The sequence below is a fragment of the Temnothorax longispinosus genome, chromosome 4 (genome assembly GCF_030848805.1).
Source record: "Temnothorax longispinosus isolate EJ_2023e chromosome 4, Tlon_JGU_v1, whole genome shotgun sequence".
Lineage (NCBI taxonomy): Eukaryota > Metazoa > Arthropoda > Insecta > Hymenoptera > Formicidae > Temnothorax > Temnothorax longispinosus.
This window is the reverse complement of record NC_092361.1, coordinates 6,508,839-6,523,937: the sequence shown is the minus strand read 5'-3', so window position 1 is coordinate 6,523,937 and position 15,099 is coordinate 6,508,839. Positions and strand designations below refer to the sequence as shown.

Genomic DNA, 15,099 nt, shown 5'->3' with positions numbered 1-15,099 from the left:
GAGCTTGAGAGGACGACTCATCGTCGCCGACGACCGACGACGTAGCCGACGGCCTCTGGCTAGATTTAATTTTAACGCTTCGCTTCGCGAACGCGCCTCCACCGTTAGACGAATCTCCGAGTTTCATCGAGAAGAGAGAAGATCTCCCTCGACCCTCGTTTCTCCGACGACGCTATCAATTGATGCGCTGTGCGATGCTCTCGTAATTGATTTCACTTGACCTGAGGATATGCATCGCAACTCTGTTCAGCTCCTGGAGAATCGCCTGTTAACTGCGACTCACTTTCCTGAAGATCTAGATCGTGTTTGTCCAGTTTGTCCTTCGCAATATCCACTTTTTAGAAACAAATGTGAAAGGAAAAACAAAGAATTAGAAAAGCTTTGATGAAGCTTAATTAATATTTAAGATTAATCGCATGCACGCTGACTTACATAAATAAAATTACCGTTAATATTAATTTTGTTATGATGTATTTGATGCATTTAAGATGTATTTAAAGATAACAGAGATCTTTTTTTTTCTTTCTTCATTATTTTATTGTTCTTGTTTTGTGACATTCTTGCAATTAAATTAATAAGACCGCGAGTTGGCCTTATTATGTTCTTGAATTTTAATTCTTTCTTCCATTAATATATGTGTAATACTTAATTTATTTCTTATATAGTCGTAATTCTTTTCGTTGCTGTAATATCTTTAAAACATTGAACCGTGTTTTATGTTGTTCTCGTTTAAATAAAAAGTATTGCGATTTATAGACATCATGTGATTGCGTCAATGAAATATTTATGCCGCGATATGTAATAGACTTCCGTCGCGTCGCGTCTATTTCGTCACGTGGTTTATTTCTACGTAGCCAGCAAAATAATAAGCTATATCTATATCTATTTAGACAACACGTGTGTCTAAAATATTTCTTAAAAACGGTCTTTTTAGATGTTTTAAAAATTTTAAAACCTTAAACCTTATAAGACTATCTAAAAATTGTGATTTTTAATCCCGAATTCTCTTGGAATCGCAATTTTTTGAAATCTTAGAAAATTCTTGGAATTTTAGATATAGTACAACTTTCTTGCCGATTATATTCTTTTGATTGTTTCTCGATTTTCGAGACTTTTGATATTTGTAATTCGAAAGCTCGTATTCTAATTATTATCTATAATTTTAAACCTTGTAAGTATCTATATGCATTATGACCCAAACAAAATATTAAATTGCTCTGCTATACCTGTCTGTTTCTTATTTTATTTTTTTTAATAATTTTAGCAATATTTGAATATTTAAACTTTTGAGATTAATAAAATATTTTGCAATAAAAATGTATGGAACTTTACCGATTGTCATTATAGTTATATTGATATCTGTCCGACAGTTATCGTCCGACGTTAAATAAAATTTTCAACTTTTGACGTTTGTACATACATACAAATCGCATAGTATTTCTTTTTTATAATTTATCATAAATTTTTAGGATTCGTAAAATATTTATTATTATTTTTGTCGCATTAAAGTATCTTTTTGTACAGGTTCTTATATGACATAAAATAAATATTTTGCAGCAATATTAATTATGTTATTGCTTATTAATCACAATCGTACTATGTTATTAATTTCAGAATAAATTTAATTTTGACAGAAATGAAGATTGAGGTGCCACCTAGAGACCATCTTGCGAACTTTTTGATCAACTCGAATATCGGTATATAAACTCGATGAATAAAGTCGAAGTGGCCGAGTGGCGCGTGTTTGACAAAGTTGCGGTAGATGCAACAGCGAGTTTAACCTCTCGCGACAAAATGATATGTATATCGCTTAATATACATAAATAGATTGGAAAGTAGAGTGTAAGATCATAAAAAAATAATTGTAATTATATATTCGTGCTGCAACACTTATACAATGGTGTTTTTGACACAAGTTTTAGCTTGCGTGAAAAAGGTTAGGTAGATCTTGTTGAATTAAGTGTTACAAGATTTATGATTATATGTGTATTAACTGACAAAGGAAACTCTTCATTTGATTGTAGCAACCAAGAAAATATCTACGTTCCAGATTCATCGACACCTTGCGTCTTCATGTTAGGGGAGGTACAGGAGGTGCTGGGTTGTCTCGTTACGGCGGGTTGGGCGGCGCAGGGGGTAATATATATGTAGTTGCAAAAGATGGGCTAACATTGGAGAAGGTTCTCAAGACCTTGAAGACCAAACGAGTCACAGCAGATTCAGGGAGTGACAGCTCAGCAAGGGGAATTATAGGTACACCTGGTACAGACAAGATTATTTCAGTTCCACGTGGCATTGTGATATATAATCAGAATGGAGTATTGTTAGGTAGGCATAATTTTTAAAGCTTTATATTTAAAGTTATACGTTTGTTATGATTTTCTTTTTCTTTTTATTTGAAAATTTATAGGAGAATTAAATGAAGAGGACTCAAAACTATTAGTAGCCAAAGGTGGCGCAGGTGGTACCCAAGAAACAGGCTACTGCGGATTGAAGGGAGAATCTCAGACGATAAAGTTAGATTTGAAATTGATTGCCGATATCGGATTAGTTGGCTTTCCCAACGCTGGCAAGAGTACATTTTTGGCAGCGGTTTCAAATGCCAAGCCTAAAATCGCTGCTTATCCTTGTAAGACTTTTCACATATTTTATTAATTAATTATCAGATCATTTCATGTAGTTTCCTAAGAAACATTTATGCTCATTAATTTAGATCTTTGACTGCAGTCATATTTTTTTATGTTGTAGTCACTACCATAAGGCCCAAATTAGGAATCGTGAAGTACCATGATTTAAGAGAGATCACCGTTGCAGACTTGCCAGGTCTTATCGAGGGCGCGCACATGAATATCGGGATGGGTCACCAGTTCCTAAAACATATTGAAAGAACAAAGCTACTTATGTTTATCGTAGATATACAGGGGTTTCAATTGTCACCCAAGCATGGACATAGATCCTGCTTGGAAACTGTGGTCTTATTGAACAAAGAGATCGAACTCTACAAACCGGATTTATTACGAATGCCAGCCATGATTATAATTAATAAAATGGACACTGACAATGCTGATAATATTCTCAAAGAAATTAAGCCAGCGTTGCACAATCTATCAAGCTACGTGTCTACGTGTCCGGAGGAAATACGGCCCGAACAGGTGATACGTTTTGATGATATTTTGCCGACATCCTTAATCTCGAAAGATAAAGAAACGATAGCAGCGATCAAAGACAGAATACGGAGTATATTAGATAAATATGAAGAGAAGAAACATGCTATTGAACATGGTAACTTGGATTCTCGACTAATGGAAAGGATAAACCGGAAATTTGAAGAGCACACGCCGACCGTTGTATAAATTTGTAACATACGAAAATAAATATTTTGTAGATAATGCTGATATTATCGTTAATGACTCGTCGAAAAAAAATGCAGAAATCTAAATTCTTTTAAATTGACTAATTTTTATTATAGGACTTCAAAGTGGAGGGACTGGAGATAGAAATTTGTATATTTGTTCAAAGACTATTTAATTTCACCAATTTACATTTTATGTTTGCATCTTCCACTCTTTCGATCCAACTTTCCCCGAGCGATGCATTTTTCTCGACAGTTACCATTTCGATTTCCTCTCTATCTCGGAGAACCCCTGTATTCGCCGTCCACCTTTCCGCACCGTTCCACGCTATCATTACACCATTGTCGTTGCACAAACGCGGTGGAGTTCGAACAAATTTAAAGCCTTTTTCCGAGCAAACAATTTCTAAAGCCTTTGCCAAGAAATTATTGCAAGCCACCCCGCCGGATATTACCTAGATTTAAACGAGTATGTAAGTAACGAGAAATAATCGGAAATTAATGACCATAATTTTAAGCATACCAGGGTTCGCTTTTCTTGCGATATCAAATTCGCATTATTAATAAATTCCATTGCCCTCTGCGTTCTGAGACATACGTGTTTTGTAAGAGACATTTGTAGGGCAGCGCAGAAATTATACACGTCGGGAATTGCCGTGCTATCAGCAACGTCAAAATTTTGTTCTTCTTTATCAACATATCTAAAACTTTTGTTTGCTATACCTGCAAAACTAAATTGACAATCTCTCTTTCTTGTTAAGACAGGGTCGAAAACGAATTTAGTTGGGTCTGATGCTTTGCTCGCTGCGCTTTCTATCGCTTGGCCACCGCTCATATGCGAGAATTCCGGTATATTCGCAAGCTTCAGCCTACGAGCGATCTGCAAAGTTGAAAACAAATCTGTTTACCGTTTCATATTTCATAGATCTTTTTACATCTTATAAGAGCTCTCATAAAATTCGACTGACAATTTTGCGAAGACAATTTCAAGATGAAATAATTTATGGTTGAACATGCGATGAACGAAAACTTAAAAAAATATACCTTGTCCAGAATTTCTCCAGGTGCATTATCTAGCGTAGTACCCAGCAAGTAAAATTTATCAACATTTTCAACGATCGCTAATAAACTATGGCCACCTGATACAAGCAAAACAAGATAAGGAAAGTCTACCTACAAGATACATATATCAATAATTTGTTTGATACAATGTATGGTTTTATACATATAAATTAGCTCTAACATACTTTCTGCACCATCCGTACGGTCAACGCATGAGCTTCCATATGATGTATCGGTATATAAGGTTTGTTACCGATCCTAGAGAGATATTTGCCAAAGTTATTTCCAACGACAAGCGACAAGGGAAGACCTGGCTTAATTGTAGCTGCGATAGCATCTATATCTCTTAATCTTAGATTCGCCGATCTTAGGGCGTCCTCACAAACCGTAGTAATATGTTTCCTATGCATTTCACTGGCAATTGTAGGTATTATGCCACCGTGTCTAAAAATGTGAATAGGAGTTGTACAACTTGCTGAAAAAATTTCTAATAGTTTTTAGATTTGCACGATTCATTTATTTCGAAGATATAGATTAAATTTTATTATAACATACAAATACGTTCGCATATCTAATCACTTAATATTATAAATATATAATGCAAATTTGATTTAATAAATCTTTCAAGTAGTCACGAGTCAACGGTACTGAATTAATATCGATTTAACAAATGACTCGTGAAATAGTTGTGATTACTTCAAATGAGTAAGATGTTGCGAATTTATCGCTTCGCTTAATATTTTTCCCGTGGTATCTACGATTCCGCATCCCGTATCATCGCAGCTCGTTTCGATTCCCAAGATGATAGCCGGTCTGTCGTCCGCAAATTTTCGTATCACGTTCAACGTTCGGCTACACGTACGCAGAAATCTTGAAGGTTTTGGCTGGTAAAGTCCTAACGACGTTTCACGCGATAAAAAGTACGCGTATTTGGCCATTTCGTGTCGAAAAATCAAATTTATTTACATTATACAGGTTAACAAATGCTAAAGCAAACACAGGTCACGGATGCTAAACTCGTCAATATCCTTTCGAATTAAAATATATCTCCGTCGTAACTTTATCTCGTACGAAAATCAACAAATTTATTAAATCATACTAAATTAAATACGAATTATGTATATGCTAAAGTTTCTCTTCTTTTTCTTTTCCATTGACGTATTCCTCGAACCGCTCGAACGCACCACGTGGGCTCAGTGCGCTCGATGCGCTTCGAACGTTGTCGCGACTCGCGAGATAAATTTTTCGGACGCACCGATTGGCTGTCGGATAGAGAATTCCCAAAGTCCCGAAAGCACCCTTTCCGCCCCGATGGCCAATCGGCTGGTCCGGAAAAAAAAAAAAATAAACAAATATATAAAAAATGCTATTTTTTTTCTTTTTTATTTCTAAGATATGTAAAGAATTGCTTTATAATAACAATGTACAATAAAATTATTAATTCTTTAATAACCGGAACGTTAATGTGAAATTGTAAGCAAAATTCGAACTATTAATTGCCCATAAAATTATGCTTCTCATGTCATAAGACTGCAAACGTACAATCTAGCTCAAAGACAAAAGATCAAGATTATAAAATTTAGAGGTTTTTGAGGATCTAAATTTCAAACAAAATTTCTAAATTAATATCTGAACATCATGTCTTTGTTTCATGTATATACACGTTTGAAAGTTGAATATTATTAAAGAGATATAAAATGTTGGTATTTTCAAAACTTCAGTTTTTATTTTCATACAATATGCAAAAGTATTTGTTTAAATGTTCAAATGTACAGGTCTGATAACAATATAAATTGAGATAAATTTTTAGGTATACAATAATTTATATGCTAGTATGTACATCAATTTGGCACATGAAATATATATTTTGTTCTTAAAATTTTACTTGTAGAATAATAGAATTATTGTGTTATGATAAAACGGATAGATCTTATATTTATCACTCTCATAAACTTGTCTTTAAAGATAAATATTATTTATTTTACTGTTGTATTCAACACCTAATTTGATTATCATTTTATTGTGGCTTTGTCACCATATAATATATAATTCACGAAGAAACATCTTCCTTAATTATTTTAAATTACATTTGTAATTGTAAAAGAAATGTTAATCATGTAAAAATAAAACACATTAAAAAATGTAATTTGACACTACTCTATAATCAGACTTAAGGACGTTCTCCGGTCCTTATACTAGAGAAAATCGATTTTCTTAGGATTTTCTTAAAACTATGAATATACGTTAATTTAGGTGTGCTTTATGCGTGGTATAAATTTCAGTACCTCTTCCGGGATAAAAAAATAAAGATTCTGAGCCTCAAAGTTAAAAAAAAGATATATATTAGTTTTGGCATTTTTTCCTTATAGAACTCGACGAGAGGAGCAACTTTGGTCCTCTTGGCCAACCTCGTATCTCTTACCGTTTGGCCTGGAAAACCTTTTCATTAGTAAAAGTTGAAACTTTGAGGCTCAGTATCTTTATTTTTCATCCCGGAAGAGGTACTGAAATTTATACCACGCATAAAGCACACCTAAATTAACGTATATTCAGTTTCAAAAAAATCCTAAGAAAATCGATTTTCTCTAGTATAAGGACCGGAGAACGTCCTTAACACGTCCAAATTCAGTTAGTCGTATTCTGTAAAATCGTTCAGCTTCGTTTAATACTTCCAGTCTTGCAAGCGTGTCTCTACGTTTCAGGATTTAAAATAATATTTAAAGATAAGCATCGCACAAATCTTTCAAAAGGTTGAGTTGTCAAACGTACAATTCTGAAACGTAGAGATCGGCAAACAAGATCAGAGATGAATCGCAATATTGACCTGTTTGCAGGAATACACAGTTTTCAATATTGTCCACGTTCTTAACGCTGAGATCCTTTAACGAGACGGGACTGTGGCTGTTTCTTCTCTTGCGTAACTTCGACTCTAGTTCCACGATCTCCCGTTCTTGGTGGGATATAACGGATATCTCGCCTGTGTTTCTCGCGCTCCATGAAGCCTTGTATCGCTCTAATGGCCTTGTGATACTCGACCTCCAGCTTTTTCAATTTTTGCTCTGAATTTTCTGCCTGCTTCTGGGCGTTGCACAGTTTTAATATCAACTGCTTTATATTATCTTCGTGCTGTTTTAATTTATATTGTCCATTTCTTCCAGTTCCTGCAATTAAATTCTTTTTGATAAGACCAGAATACCTTGTAGCAAAACAGGCAATAAATATTTCATTAATCTTTATAAGATGCTTGAGTTCCTTTGTAATCTCTGCCGAATGGTGAACTCAAACTCGTCGCTCTTTCTTTACTCGATTCACAAATCATAAGAACCATCATGCTTCGTTGTACTTTGTACATAAGATACTTTCTGTCCCGTAAATGGTGATAGATAATCGTTTGTCAACGAAATTAAAGCTGAGGGACTACTAGGCGGCGAACGCTTGCCATAATTATTTTCGCACTACAAAGTACAATAAATATAAGTTACAACAGATATAATAGATATAATAGATATAAGTATAATAAAAAAACCTATGGTACGTAACTTTTAACACAGGTAAATTTGAGAACTTCTACAGCTGTATTATCAGTACATATTTTTCATTAAAAGCATTTATTCTAAAATTAGATTTATTATATACTCATTATCAATAACGTTAAAAATAAAGAATAAGATATTAGCGTCAAGAAAAAAAAAGAATAGTAATGCGAGATCATGGTTGTATCAAAACGATTAATGTCTCAAGATTCAAGAAATTTTCCTAGCACCAATATATAAAATAATCAGAATCTTGTAACGTGCTATCTTATTTCAAAAAATAAAGATCGATTTACTTCACCCGTGATAATAACGCACGATACTTATTGTTGATCTCTGTAAGGGCGTCATCGCGTGTTTTTACAGATGCCCTCAATTGAATAATCTGCTTTTTCCTTTTTTCGGAAACCTGGTTGATCTCCTCATATGCCCGACACTTTTCTTCCAACAATGCGCTTACAATTAGAAGAGCGCATCATTGGAAGAAAAGTGTCAGGCATATGAGGTTTAAGCAGTTTAAACAATCTGTCCCGTTCGGCAAGATCGTTCTCGTACTGCTGCACGATTGAATCCTTCTTGAACAACTGGTCCTTCAGCTCATTGTCCTGCTTCTCCCGCAGCCGCGTTTCCGTGTCTAATCGCTCTCTGAACTGATCCCACTCGTTCTTAAGTTCCTGTGCCCAATTGCGCTCCTCTTCCAGACTGCCGGTTATATGTTTCACCTAAACCGCAAAGCAAATGTCACGTATATTATAAATTCTCCCGCTCGCGCGTGTCACTTTCTTTTTATAGACATTATTATACAATCGTGAAATAAAAAGCAAATTCGTATCCCCAAGAAAAGAAACGTTTTAATCCGTAGCTGATTTTCTTACATTTTTTCTTTGCTTTATTATTGCACAATAATCAGGCAGCAGACAAAAAAAAACGAGAAAAAATAATCATGCTTGAGAGACATTCTTTTACCTCCCTCAAGCTTAGTTACTTTTTCTCGTTCTTTTTCAAGCGATTAGAAGCTCTGGGTGCCTGATTAAGCAAGACCTGTTTCTCCATCAATTTCTTCCTCAATTTCTCCAACTCTTCCTGAATTGAACCATTGAACGTCAGTGATTAGTTAATAACACAATAAACAATAAAATCGCAATAATTAATATAGACTTACAGGTCTTATATAATACATAATTATGTTCATAATATAATTTTTCCTTCGAAAAATTCGCGTCTAAAGTGAACAACTTGCAATGATAAAAACAATAAGCTAGAAGAATTGAGACGAAACAAGCTATGATATTGACAATGTCATAGAAACAAATATAAACAAAGATAGTTTACAACGAAATTTGTTTATCTACTTATTATACGTCGTAGAATTACCTAAAGATCATCACAAGTTACTACAAAATCCCGTTTACGCAAAGGAATTATCGTAATTACGATTTTATATTATTATACAATAATCGTAATTATGATAATTCCTTTGCGTAAACGAGATTTTGTAGTAACTTGTGATGATAATTTACTCCGCGCAAACGAGTGATATAGCGTAAGTTACTACAGAAGTAACGCTTGAACTTAATTCTTAGCGACGCTATTTTTCCTTGTGTGGAAAATACCACCTGCCGCTCGCCTGATATGTTTATTAACGCGAACAAAATAAGAAAAGGTAAAAAAGGACCGAGAAAACTTACATCTAACATTCCGCGTCGATAAACCGGGACTGCCGGGATCCGGGAGCGACCTCGTGCCTCCAGTGTCTACTGCCTCCTAGTGCCTACTGGCCTACTGTCTCGTGGGTCGTGGGCCTCGTCGCCTCGTCAGCCGTGGCCCTCGTGCACCCTCGTGGCTCGTGCTCGTGATCGTGCGTGATCGACGAGAAGTGAGAAGCGAGAGGGACACGGAGCGGAACAACCGGGAGAACACGAACCCGTTGACTATGGTCGGCTGACATCGTGACTAAAATAAAATTGTTAATTTAAAAAAAACTAATTGGTCACAAACGTTAAAAACGGACTCAAACGATTTGTGAACGAAATGTATTCAGAAGAGTTAAAAATAATCAAGTTTAATAATTTCTGTCGGCTAGCTTCGTATTTGGCGGTATTGGCTAGAATTGGCGATGGCGCATCCCTATTCCCTGATTCCACATTTCCACGTTCGACGAGTTCCACGGGTTCCGCCTTGCCGTTGCCTTCATGCCTTCCCGTTCCCACCACCACCAGTGTTCACAACAATGATCGTGCCGGTTGTATTTTAGGTTAAATCACTCGTGTGATCTCTTTATCCTGTAGTTTATAAGCTCTCCCCGACGGAGTAAAAATGGACAATAAAATAACGATATGCGACCCTGACGAGGAGGAAGTGGAGAATGATATATTACGTGATATCGAACCGGTCATGTGGATCAATGACGATCCAAACTACGATTTGGACGAGGTTAACATGTTTTTCCACAGAGTCGACTCGGATCAAATTATATACGAGGAGAAAAGAAAAAAGTGCAAATTTATTGGTAAATATGTCATGGGTGATGTTCTTGGTGAGGGTAGTTACGGCAAGGTGAAGGAGGTACTGGATTCGCAGACGCTTTGCCGACGAGCGGTCAAAATACTGAAGAAGAGGAAACTTCGAAGGATACCGAACGGGGAACAGAACGTTCAACGGTGCGTAAAAAGAGAAACGTGCCTTTTTCGACGAATGTATGCGATTTTACGTCGTGCATGGCGTTTTTTTTCCTTTTTTTTTGCGCGCTACGCACACAAATACATCGACGAAATCCTTTCTTCGTTGCAATATCTTTCTTCGCATTTCTCGTTTTTGTATCTTAATAACGATTGGTGTTTTACAGGGAAATACAATTGTTACGAATATTAAAACATAAAAATGTAATAAATCTCGTAGATGTTTTATACAATGATGAAAAAGAAAAGATGTACCTAGTTATGGAATTCTGCGTATGTGGATTACAGGTAAATTTTAATACAAATACCTTTTTTCCTACCTACTCTAAATTACTGTACACGCGTCGCACGCATGTTGATATATGTTGCATACAAATGGTAGGGTGAATTTCAGGAGATATCGATTTGGCGTTTCTATATAAAATGATTGTTTATCCTACTTTAATTATAGTTGTCGAAAGGAAACATTGATTTATTTCAAGTTTGCACATCACGTTAGCTTTGTGCTTTCGCGTTGACATTCGCTTTAATTCTGTAATCCCAAAATTTTACATATCGATTACTTTCGATATATAATGGAGCTATGAACAATGAATATTGTGTGATTGTGTCTTTGTTTATTACGTTTGATTAAAATTATTTATGCTTGTATTTGACTCATATAATTATATACAAGTATTGAGAGAGAGAGAGAGAGAGAGCGTGAGCAATGTTTTGTATCGTATTAGATGTATTAGTACAAAGAAAGATTCTTATTTCAATTTGATATTGAATCGTATTTGTTTCATATATATACATATTTTGTAAAAGCTAGTGAACGTGTCGCTCGAAATGTATCGGTATAACTTTGGACGCTGACTGAATTGTAACTAAGATACTTTATCTCAATATTAAGATTTTTCTCATCTCAAATGGTACGATTAAATTGCAAACGAAGAATTTACGATAATACCTGAAAATTCATCATTCATCATTCTTATCGTATTTGCGTGCTACATACCGTAATAGTTGTGTGCTACGTTGTGAAAAAACAATTAAATTTCAATGAAAAGAGGAAAAATCTTTAAACTTGTCGGTTTTGACATCTGTAACAATGGCTTGCATGAATGTTAACAACAATTAGATTTCTATTTATTAGATTCTTTACAGGACATGTTGGAAAGCACGCCGACCAAGAAGCTTCCGCTTTGGCAGGCACACGATTATTTCTGTCAATTGTTGGATGGCTTAGAATATCTTTACAGTAAGGGAATAGTTCACAAAGATATAAAACCTGGAAATTTATTGTTAACCCTAGATGGTACCTTGAAGATTAGTGACTTTGGTGTCGCGGAGGTACAAACTCCATCTTCCAACTTCTTATCTTACAATTAGTCGAACAAAGTTGTATGCACTTTTTTGTTAATTTAATTATTAAGACCGATATTTGTAACAAGAACAATAACAACGACAAAAAAAAAAAGGTATCGAGATGGACAAAATTATATTTATTCGGAAAGTGTCAGACACACTCGTACACATACACACAGCCGCGCGCGTACATACATTTTGCAACTATGCGTGTTTTTTTATTCCTATTTGTGATTACGCATCTCTCCACTGTGCTAGGCATTAGACATGTTTTCCAAAGACGATACATGTACGATAGGTCAAGGATCTCCAGCGTTTCAGCCGCCAGAAATCGCAAATGGCTGCGAAAGTTTCTCAGGCTTTAAAGTGGACATATGGAGTAGTGGAGTTACGTTGTAAGTAACGCTTGTGTGTATACCTACGACATTTCCGAAAGATCAGACTGGTGTATCGATAGTTTTACAGGTACAACATAACCACAGGTTTATATCCTTTCGAGGGAGATAATATATATAAATTATACGAAAACATTGGAAGGGGTGAATATACAGTACCGAAAGAAATAGAGGAACCTTTAAAGTCGCTCATAGAGGGAATGTTGCAGAAAGATGCGGATAAAAGATTTACATTGCAACAGGTTAAAAGACACGCGTGGACCATGTGCGAGCACTCTAAAACGCAACAGGAAGTACCTATACCTCCCCTTAAAAGTAATGGATGCCATAGCATGACCGTCTTGCCATACCTGATGGAGCATCATTATGGAGTCGATGACAATCCCATATACTATACGGAACATCAGCTGAATGGTATGTCCGCGTTATGTTGGTTCATATTTTTCCTTCTTTTCGTCTTCCTTCTTTCTCTTCAAAAATAAACTCGATTAAAACGTAATGACATTTTCGATTCCTCGTGGTAGCACGACGCAAGACGAAATTTTGCGAACCATGCACTTTTCGTACGACACGTAGAGAATTTAATCAAGATTTCCTTTTCTTTAGAAGAACGAAGACTTCAAGAGCTGGATCGCATTAGCGAGGATCGAAAAACCACGTGTAACAGCCATCACGCCAAGTGCAACGCAAACAGTCAAAATAAACGGAGGTGGCGGAAGCCGATTTCATGCATTAGTATTAAAAGATTTCCATCCTGCAAGCCATCGTGATTTGTGATTTCGCTGATTGTGTCGTCGCATATCTTTTTGTTCGTATCTCGCTGACTGTGTCAGTTGCAAAGTTTCTCTGGTGGCGAGAAAGAGGAAAGAGGACTGAAGCTGAAAGCTCGAGGAATGCGAAGGCGTGCGAGACGTATAATGTAATCTAGCTAATCTAGCAGAACGAACGGAATGCAAAGCTTTTGACTCAGTTCAAAAGTGTCTCGGATTGTGATATTAAGATTAAATCCATCGTGTAGCGAATAATTCAGTAACATCCTTATTGATCGTTCAATGCCTAGGAGATATCCAATCAAAGTCATATTTCGTTTTGGTGCCATATTGACAACGCGATTAATAAAGTTGTTAATCGTCTCACGATACTCGGCATTGTTTTATTTACCGTCAGATCTCCGAGTTGATACTTCTATGGCCCTTAATAAGGCCAACCAACAGCCAGGACGGGCAAAATCGAGCGTACAAACCATACAAACGTTTCATTTTCGCCGTTCTATTTTAACGTAACGTTATAATAAGCGATTTATTGATTATATCGATCGAAAATGCCTACAACACGTGGGCATTTTATTTACACAAATATTAATATATCTTTAGAATTTAAAAAGGTTTCGTTCGGTAAGGTGTTGTAGGCAAGTTCGCGACGTATCAATATTTGCCATTCGAATTTTTCAGACTACATTTAAGTATATAATATATTCGAGTCTCCGGAATGGCGAGAAACACACCAAAGGACAAACAAATTTTTCATTATCGATATTAGATATTGTCTGTATTATTTAGGGTATACCACATACGGCACCATTAATTCGCTGCGTTCTGCTGTACCTGCTGTATGTTATGTACGCACATACATACAGGTTTCTCTCTGCTCCGGTACATAGGCCTGTTCGTTTTAGCTCAATTTGTTGCACAATTCATCTTTTCTCTTTTTCTCTCCAACGTGAAAAGAAATAGAGGAAAAGTGAACCGTGCAACAAGTTCAGCTAAAACGAGCAGACCTATATACATACTACCAGATACTACGCTCTTACTGCACTCTTAGTACTCTCACACTCTCACTGCAACCGGTGACATAACCTTTCACGTCAACATAACCGTAATCTGCCTGCCCCTTGTAATTACAAGTTTTTAAAGCAGTTTACTTGGATCGATCGATTGATTTACAATTAAGTATGGTTTTTTTATCGTTGAACCTTTTAATCAGAGCCCGCGGGCCTGACGAATTTTGGCGAAAGCGTAAAATATTCAAGCTTGCCGCGGTAAGGCTTTCGATATTTCTAAATGCTTTTGATAGTGAATTTGAAATGTGTATCGATAAGACGATAAATAAATTGAGAAACTTTCAATATGTTTTTAGCATTATATCGGCAGAAGGAGAAATTGTTACAGTATAACTATCAGGAACGTACATAGAGCTCTAACATATTGCACTCGAGGCAGACAATTGAAGAAGGAAGATATGAAAGAGGTACGATGAAATTTACCGAGATATGTGGGGATAGGAATAAGAATTGCGTGTAAAGCTCTCAAAATTTCTTTAAAGTTTTAAGACATTTACACCATTTCTCCTTTTCACTTTTAGCTGCGGGAGCAGAGGCTAGAAGCTGCTACGAGCGAACATGGTATAAATTTTGCGACCCTTAAAGAAGGATTAACGAGATGTAACATTCTATTGAATCGAAAGTCACTGGCTGACTTGGCAATTTGGGAACCTCGATCTTTCAAAGCTATTACCGATGTCGCATGCGCGAGAGCGAAGCAAGACCATTTCAAGGCTACTACAAATGTTCAAGTACCAAAGAGCGTTATCGTAAGGGGTTTAATCAAATAATCCTTCACAAGTTGTGCAAATAAAGTAACAAGTTTTCTTCTTTCCACATTTATTTGTTACTTTTTACAATATTTCCGAATTTGCGTTACGCGCTATCGACGCTACTATACAAAGATAAG

General features: G+C 35.9%; 4 protein-coding genes and 2 long non-coding RNA genes across 8 annotated transcripts; 3 read left to right on the top strand and 3 right to left on the bottom strand.

The window, feature by feature from the left end:
* Positions 1 to 1,713: 1,713 nt before the first annotated feature.
* Positions 1,714 to 3,395, top strand: LOC139811355 (GTP-binding protein 10 homolog). Its single transcript, XM_071775603.1, has 4 exons — positions 1,714 to 1,936; positions 2,025 to 2,328; positions 2,411 to 2,629; positions 2,749 to 3,395. Exons 1-4 carry the CDS (start codon positions 1,898 to 1,900, stop codon positions 3,351 to 3,353), a joined length of 1,167 nt encoding a protein of 388 aa, XP_071631704.1. The 5' UTR covers positions 1,714 to 1,897; the 3' UTR covers positions 3,354 to 3,395.
* A 99-nt stretch (positions 3,396 to 3,494) lies between these two features.
* Positions 3,495 to 5,617, bottom strand: Tcs4 (Threonyl-carbamoyl synthesis 4). The gene is made up of 5 exons (XM_071775602.1): positions 5,111 to 5,617; positions 4,600 to 4,858; positions 4,397 to 4,525; positions 3,876 to 4,232; positions 3,495 to 3,807 (listed from the first exon to the last, which is right to left on the bottom strand). The coding sequence occupies exons 1-5, from the start codon at positions 5,350 to 5,352 to the stop codon at positions 3,514 to 3,516; spliced, it is 1,281 nt and encodes a 426-aa protein (XP_071631703.1). The 5' UTR covers positions 5,353 to 5,617; the 3' UTR covers positions 3,495 to 3,513.
* A 530-nt stretch (positions 5,618 to 6,147) lies between these two features.
* LOC139812004 (uncharacterized) lies at positions 6,148 to 10,117 on the bottom strand. 2 transcript variants are annotated; one of them, XR_011731797.1, is made up of 4 exons: positions 9,636 to 10,117; positions 8,823 to 9,030; positions 8,249 to 8,669; positions 6,148 to 7,869 (listed from the first exon to the last, which is right to left on the bottom strand). It is a non-coding gene; the product is annotated as an uncharacterized lncRNA (long non-coding RNA). The 2 variants fall into 2 exon arrangements; XR_011731798.1 differs by lacking the exon at positions 8,823 to 9,030 and having other exon boundaries at positions 6,149 to 7,869; positions 9,636 to 10,066.
* A 25-nt stretch (positions 10,118 to 10,142) lies between these two features.
* Lkb1 (Lkb1 kinase) lies at positions 10,143 to 13,511 on the top strand. 2 transcript variants are annotated; one of them, XM_071776582.1, is made up of 6 exons: positions 10,143 to 10,607; positions 10,793 to 10,913; positions 11,775 to 11,960; positions 12,234 to 12,370; positions 12,441 to 12,784; positions 12,980 to 13,511. In XM_071776582.1, exons 1-6 carry the CDS (start codon positions 10,264 to 10,266, stop codon positions 13,138 to 13,140), a joined length of 1,293 nt encoding a protein of 430 aa, XP_071632683.1. In that variant the 5' UTR covers positions 10,143 to 10,263; the 3' UTR covers positions 13,141 to 13,511. The 2 variants fall into 2 exon arrangements, with proteins under 2 accessions (XP_071632683.1, XP_071632682.1); XM_071776581.1 differs by having other exon boundaries at positions 10,144 to 10,607; positions 12,977 to 13,511.
* On the bottom strand, positions 12,624 to 13,669 carry LOC139812005 (uncharacterized). The gene is made up of 2 exons (XR_011731799.1): positions 13,532 to 13,669; positions 12,624 to 12,840 (listed from the first exon to the last, which is right to left on the bottom strand). It is a non-coding gene; the product is annotated as an uncharacterized lncRNA (long non-coding RNA).
* On the top strand, positions 13,662 to 15,028 carry Mrpl20 (mitochondrial ribosomal protein L20). The gene is made up of 3 exons (XM_071776593.1): positions 13,662 to 14,408; positions 14,507 to 14,617; positions 14,732 to 15,028. Exons 1-3 carry the CDS (start codon positions 14,322 to 14,324, stop codon positions 14,978 to 14,980), a joined length of 447 nt encoding a protein of 148 aa, XP_071632694.1. The 5' UTR covers positions 13,662 to 14,321; the 3' UTR covers positions 14,981 to 15,028.
* Positions 15,029 to 15,099: the final 71 nt, after the last annotated feature.

Excerpts from the sequence above, each read along its gene's own strand:
- Tcs4 (XM_071775602.1), bottom strand. The coding sequence starts at position 5,352 with ATGGCCAAATACGCGTACTTTTTATCGCGTGAAACGTCGTTAGGACTT. Across the intron at positions 4,233-4,396 it reads CTGGAGAAATTCTGGACAAG|ATCGCTCGTAGGCTGAAGCT; the intron begins GTATATTTTTTT and ends TCAACTTTGCAG. Across the intron at positions 3,808-3,875 it reads CGCAAGAAAAGCGAACCCTG|GTAATATCCGGCGGGGTGGC; the intron begins GTATGCTTAAAA and ends GTTTAAATCTAG.
- Mrpl20 (XM_071776593.1), top strand. The coding sequence starts at position 14,322 with ATGGTTTTTTTATCGTTGAACCTTTTAATCAGAGCCCGCGGGCCTGAC. Across the intron at positions 14,409-14,506 it reads AAATATTCAAGCTTGCCGCG|CATTATATCGGCAGAAGGAG; the intron begins GTAAGGCTTTCG and ends ATATGTTTTTAG. Across the intron at positions 14,618-14,731 it reads AGAAGGAAGATATGAAAGAG|CTGCGGGAGCAGAGGCTAGA; the intron begins GTACGATGAAAT and ends TTTCACTTTTAG.
- Lkb1 (XM_071776581.1), top strand. The coding sequence starts at position 10,264 with ATGGACAATAAAATAACGATATGCGACCCTGACGAGGAGGAAGTGGAG. Across the intron at positions 11,961-12,233 it reads GTGACTTTGGTGTCGCGGAG|GCATTAGACATGTTTTCCAA; the intron begins GTACAAACTCCA and ends CCACTGTGCTAG. Across the intron at positions 12,371-12,440 it reads TGGAGTAGTGGAGTTACGTT|GTACAACATAACCACAGGTT; the intron begins GTAAGTAACGCT and ends ATAGTTTTACAG.
- LOC139811355 (XM_071775603.1), top strand. The coding sequence starts at position 1,898 with ATGGTGTTTTTGACACAAGTTTTAGCTTGCGTGAAAAAG. Across the intron at positions 2,329-2,410 it reads TCAGAATGGAGTATTGTTAG|GAGAATTAAATGAAGAGGAC; the intron begins GTAGGCATAATT and ends GAAAATTTATAG. Across the intron at positions 2,630-2,748 it reads TAAAATCGCTGCTTATCCTT|TCACTACCATAAGGCCCAAA; the intron begins GTAAGACTTTTC and ends TTTATGTTGTAG.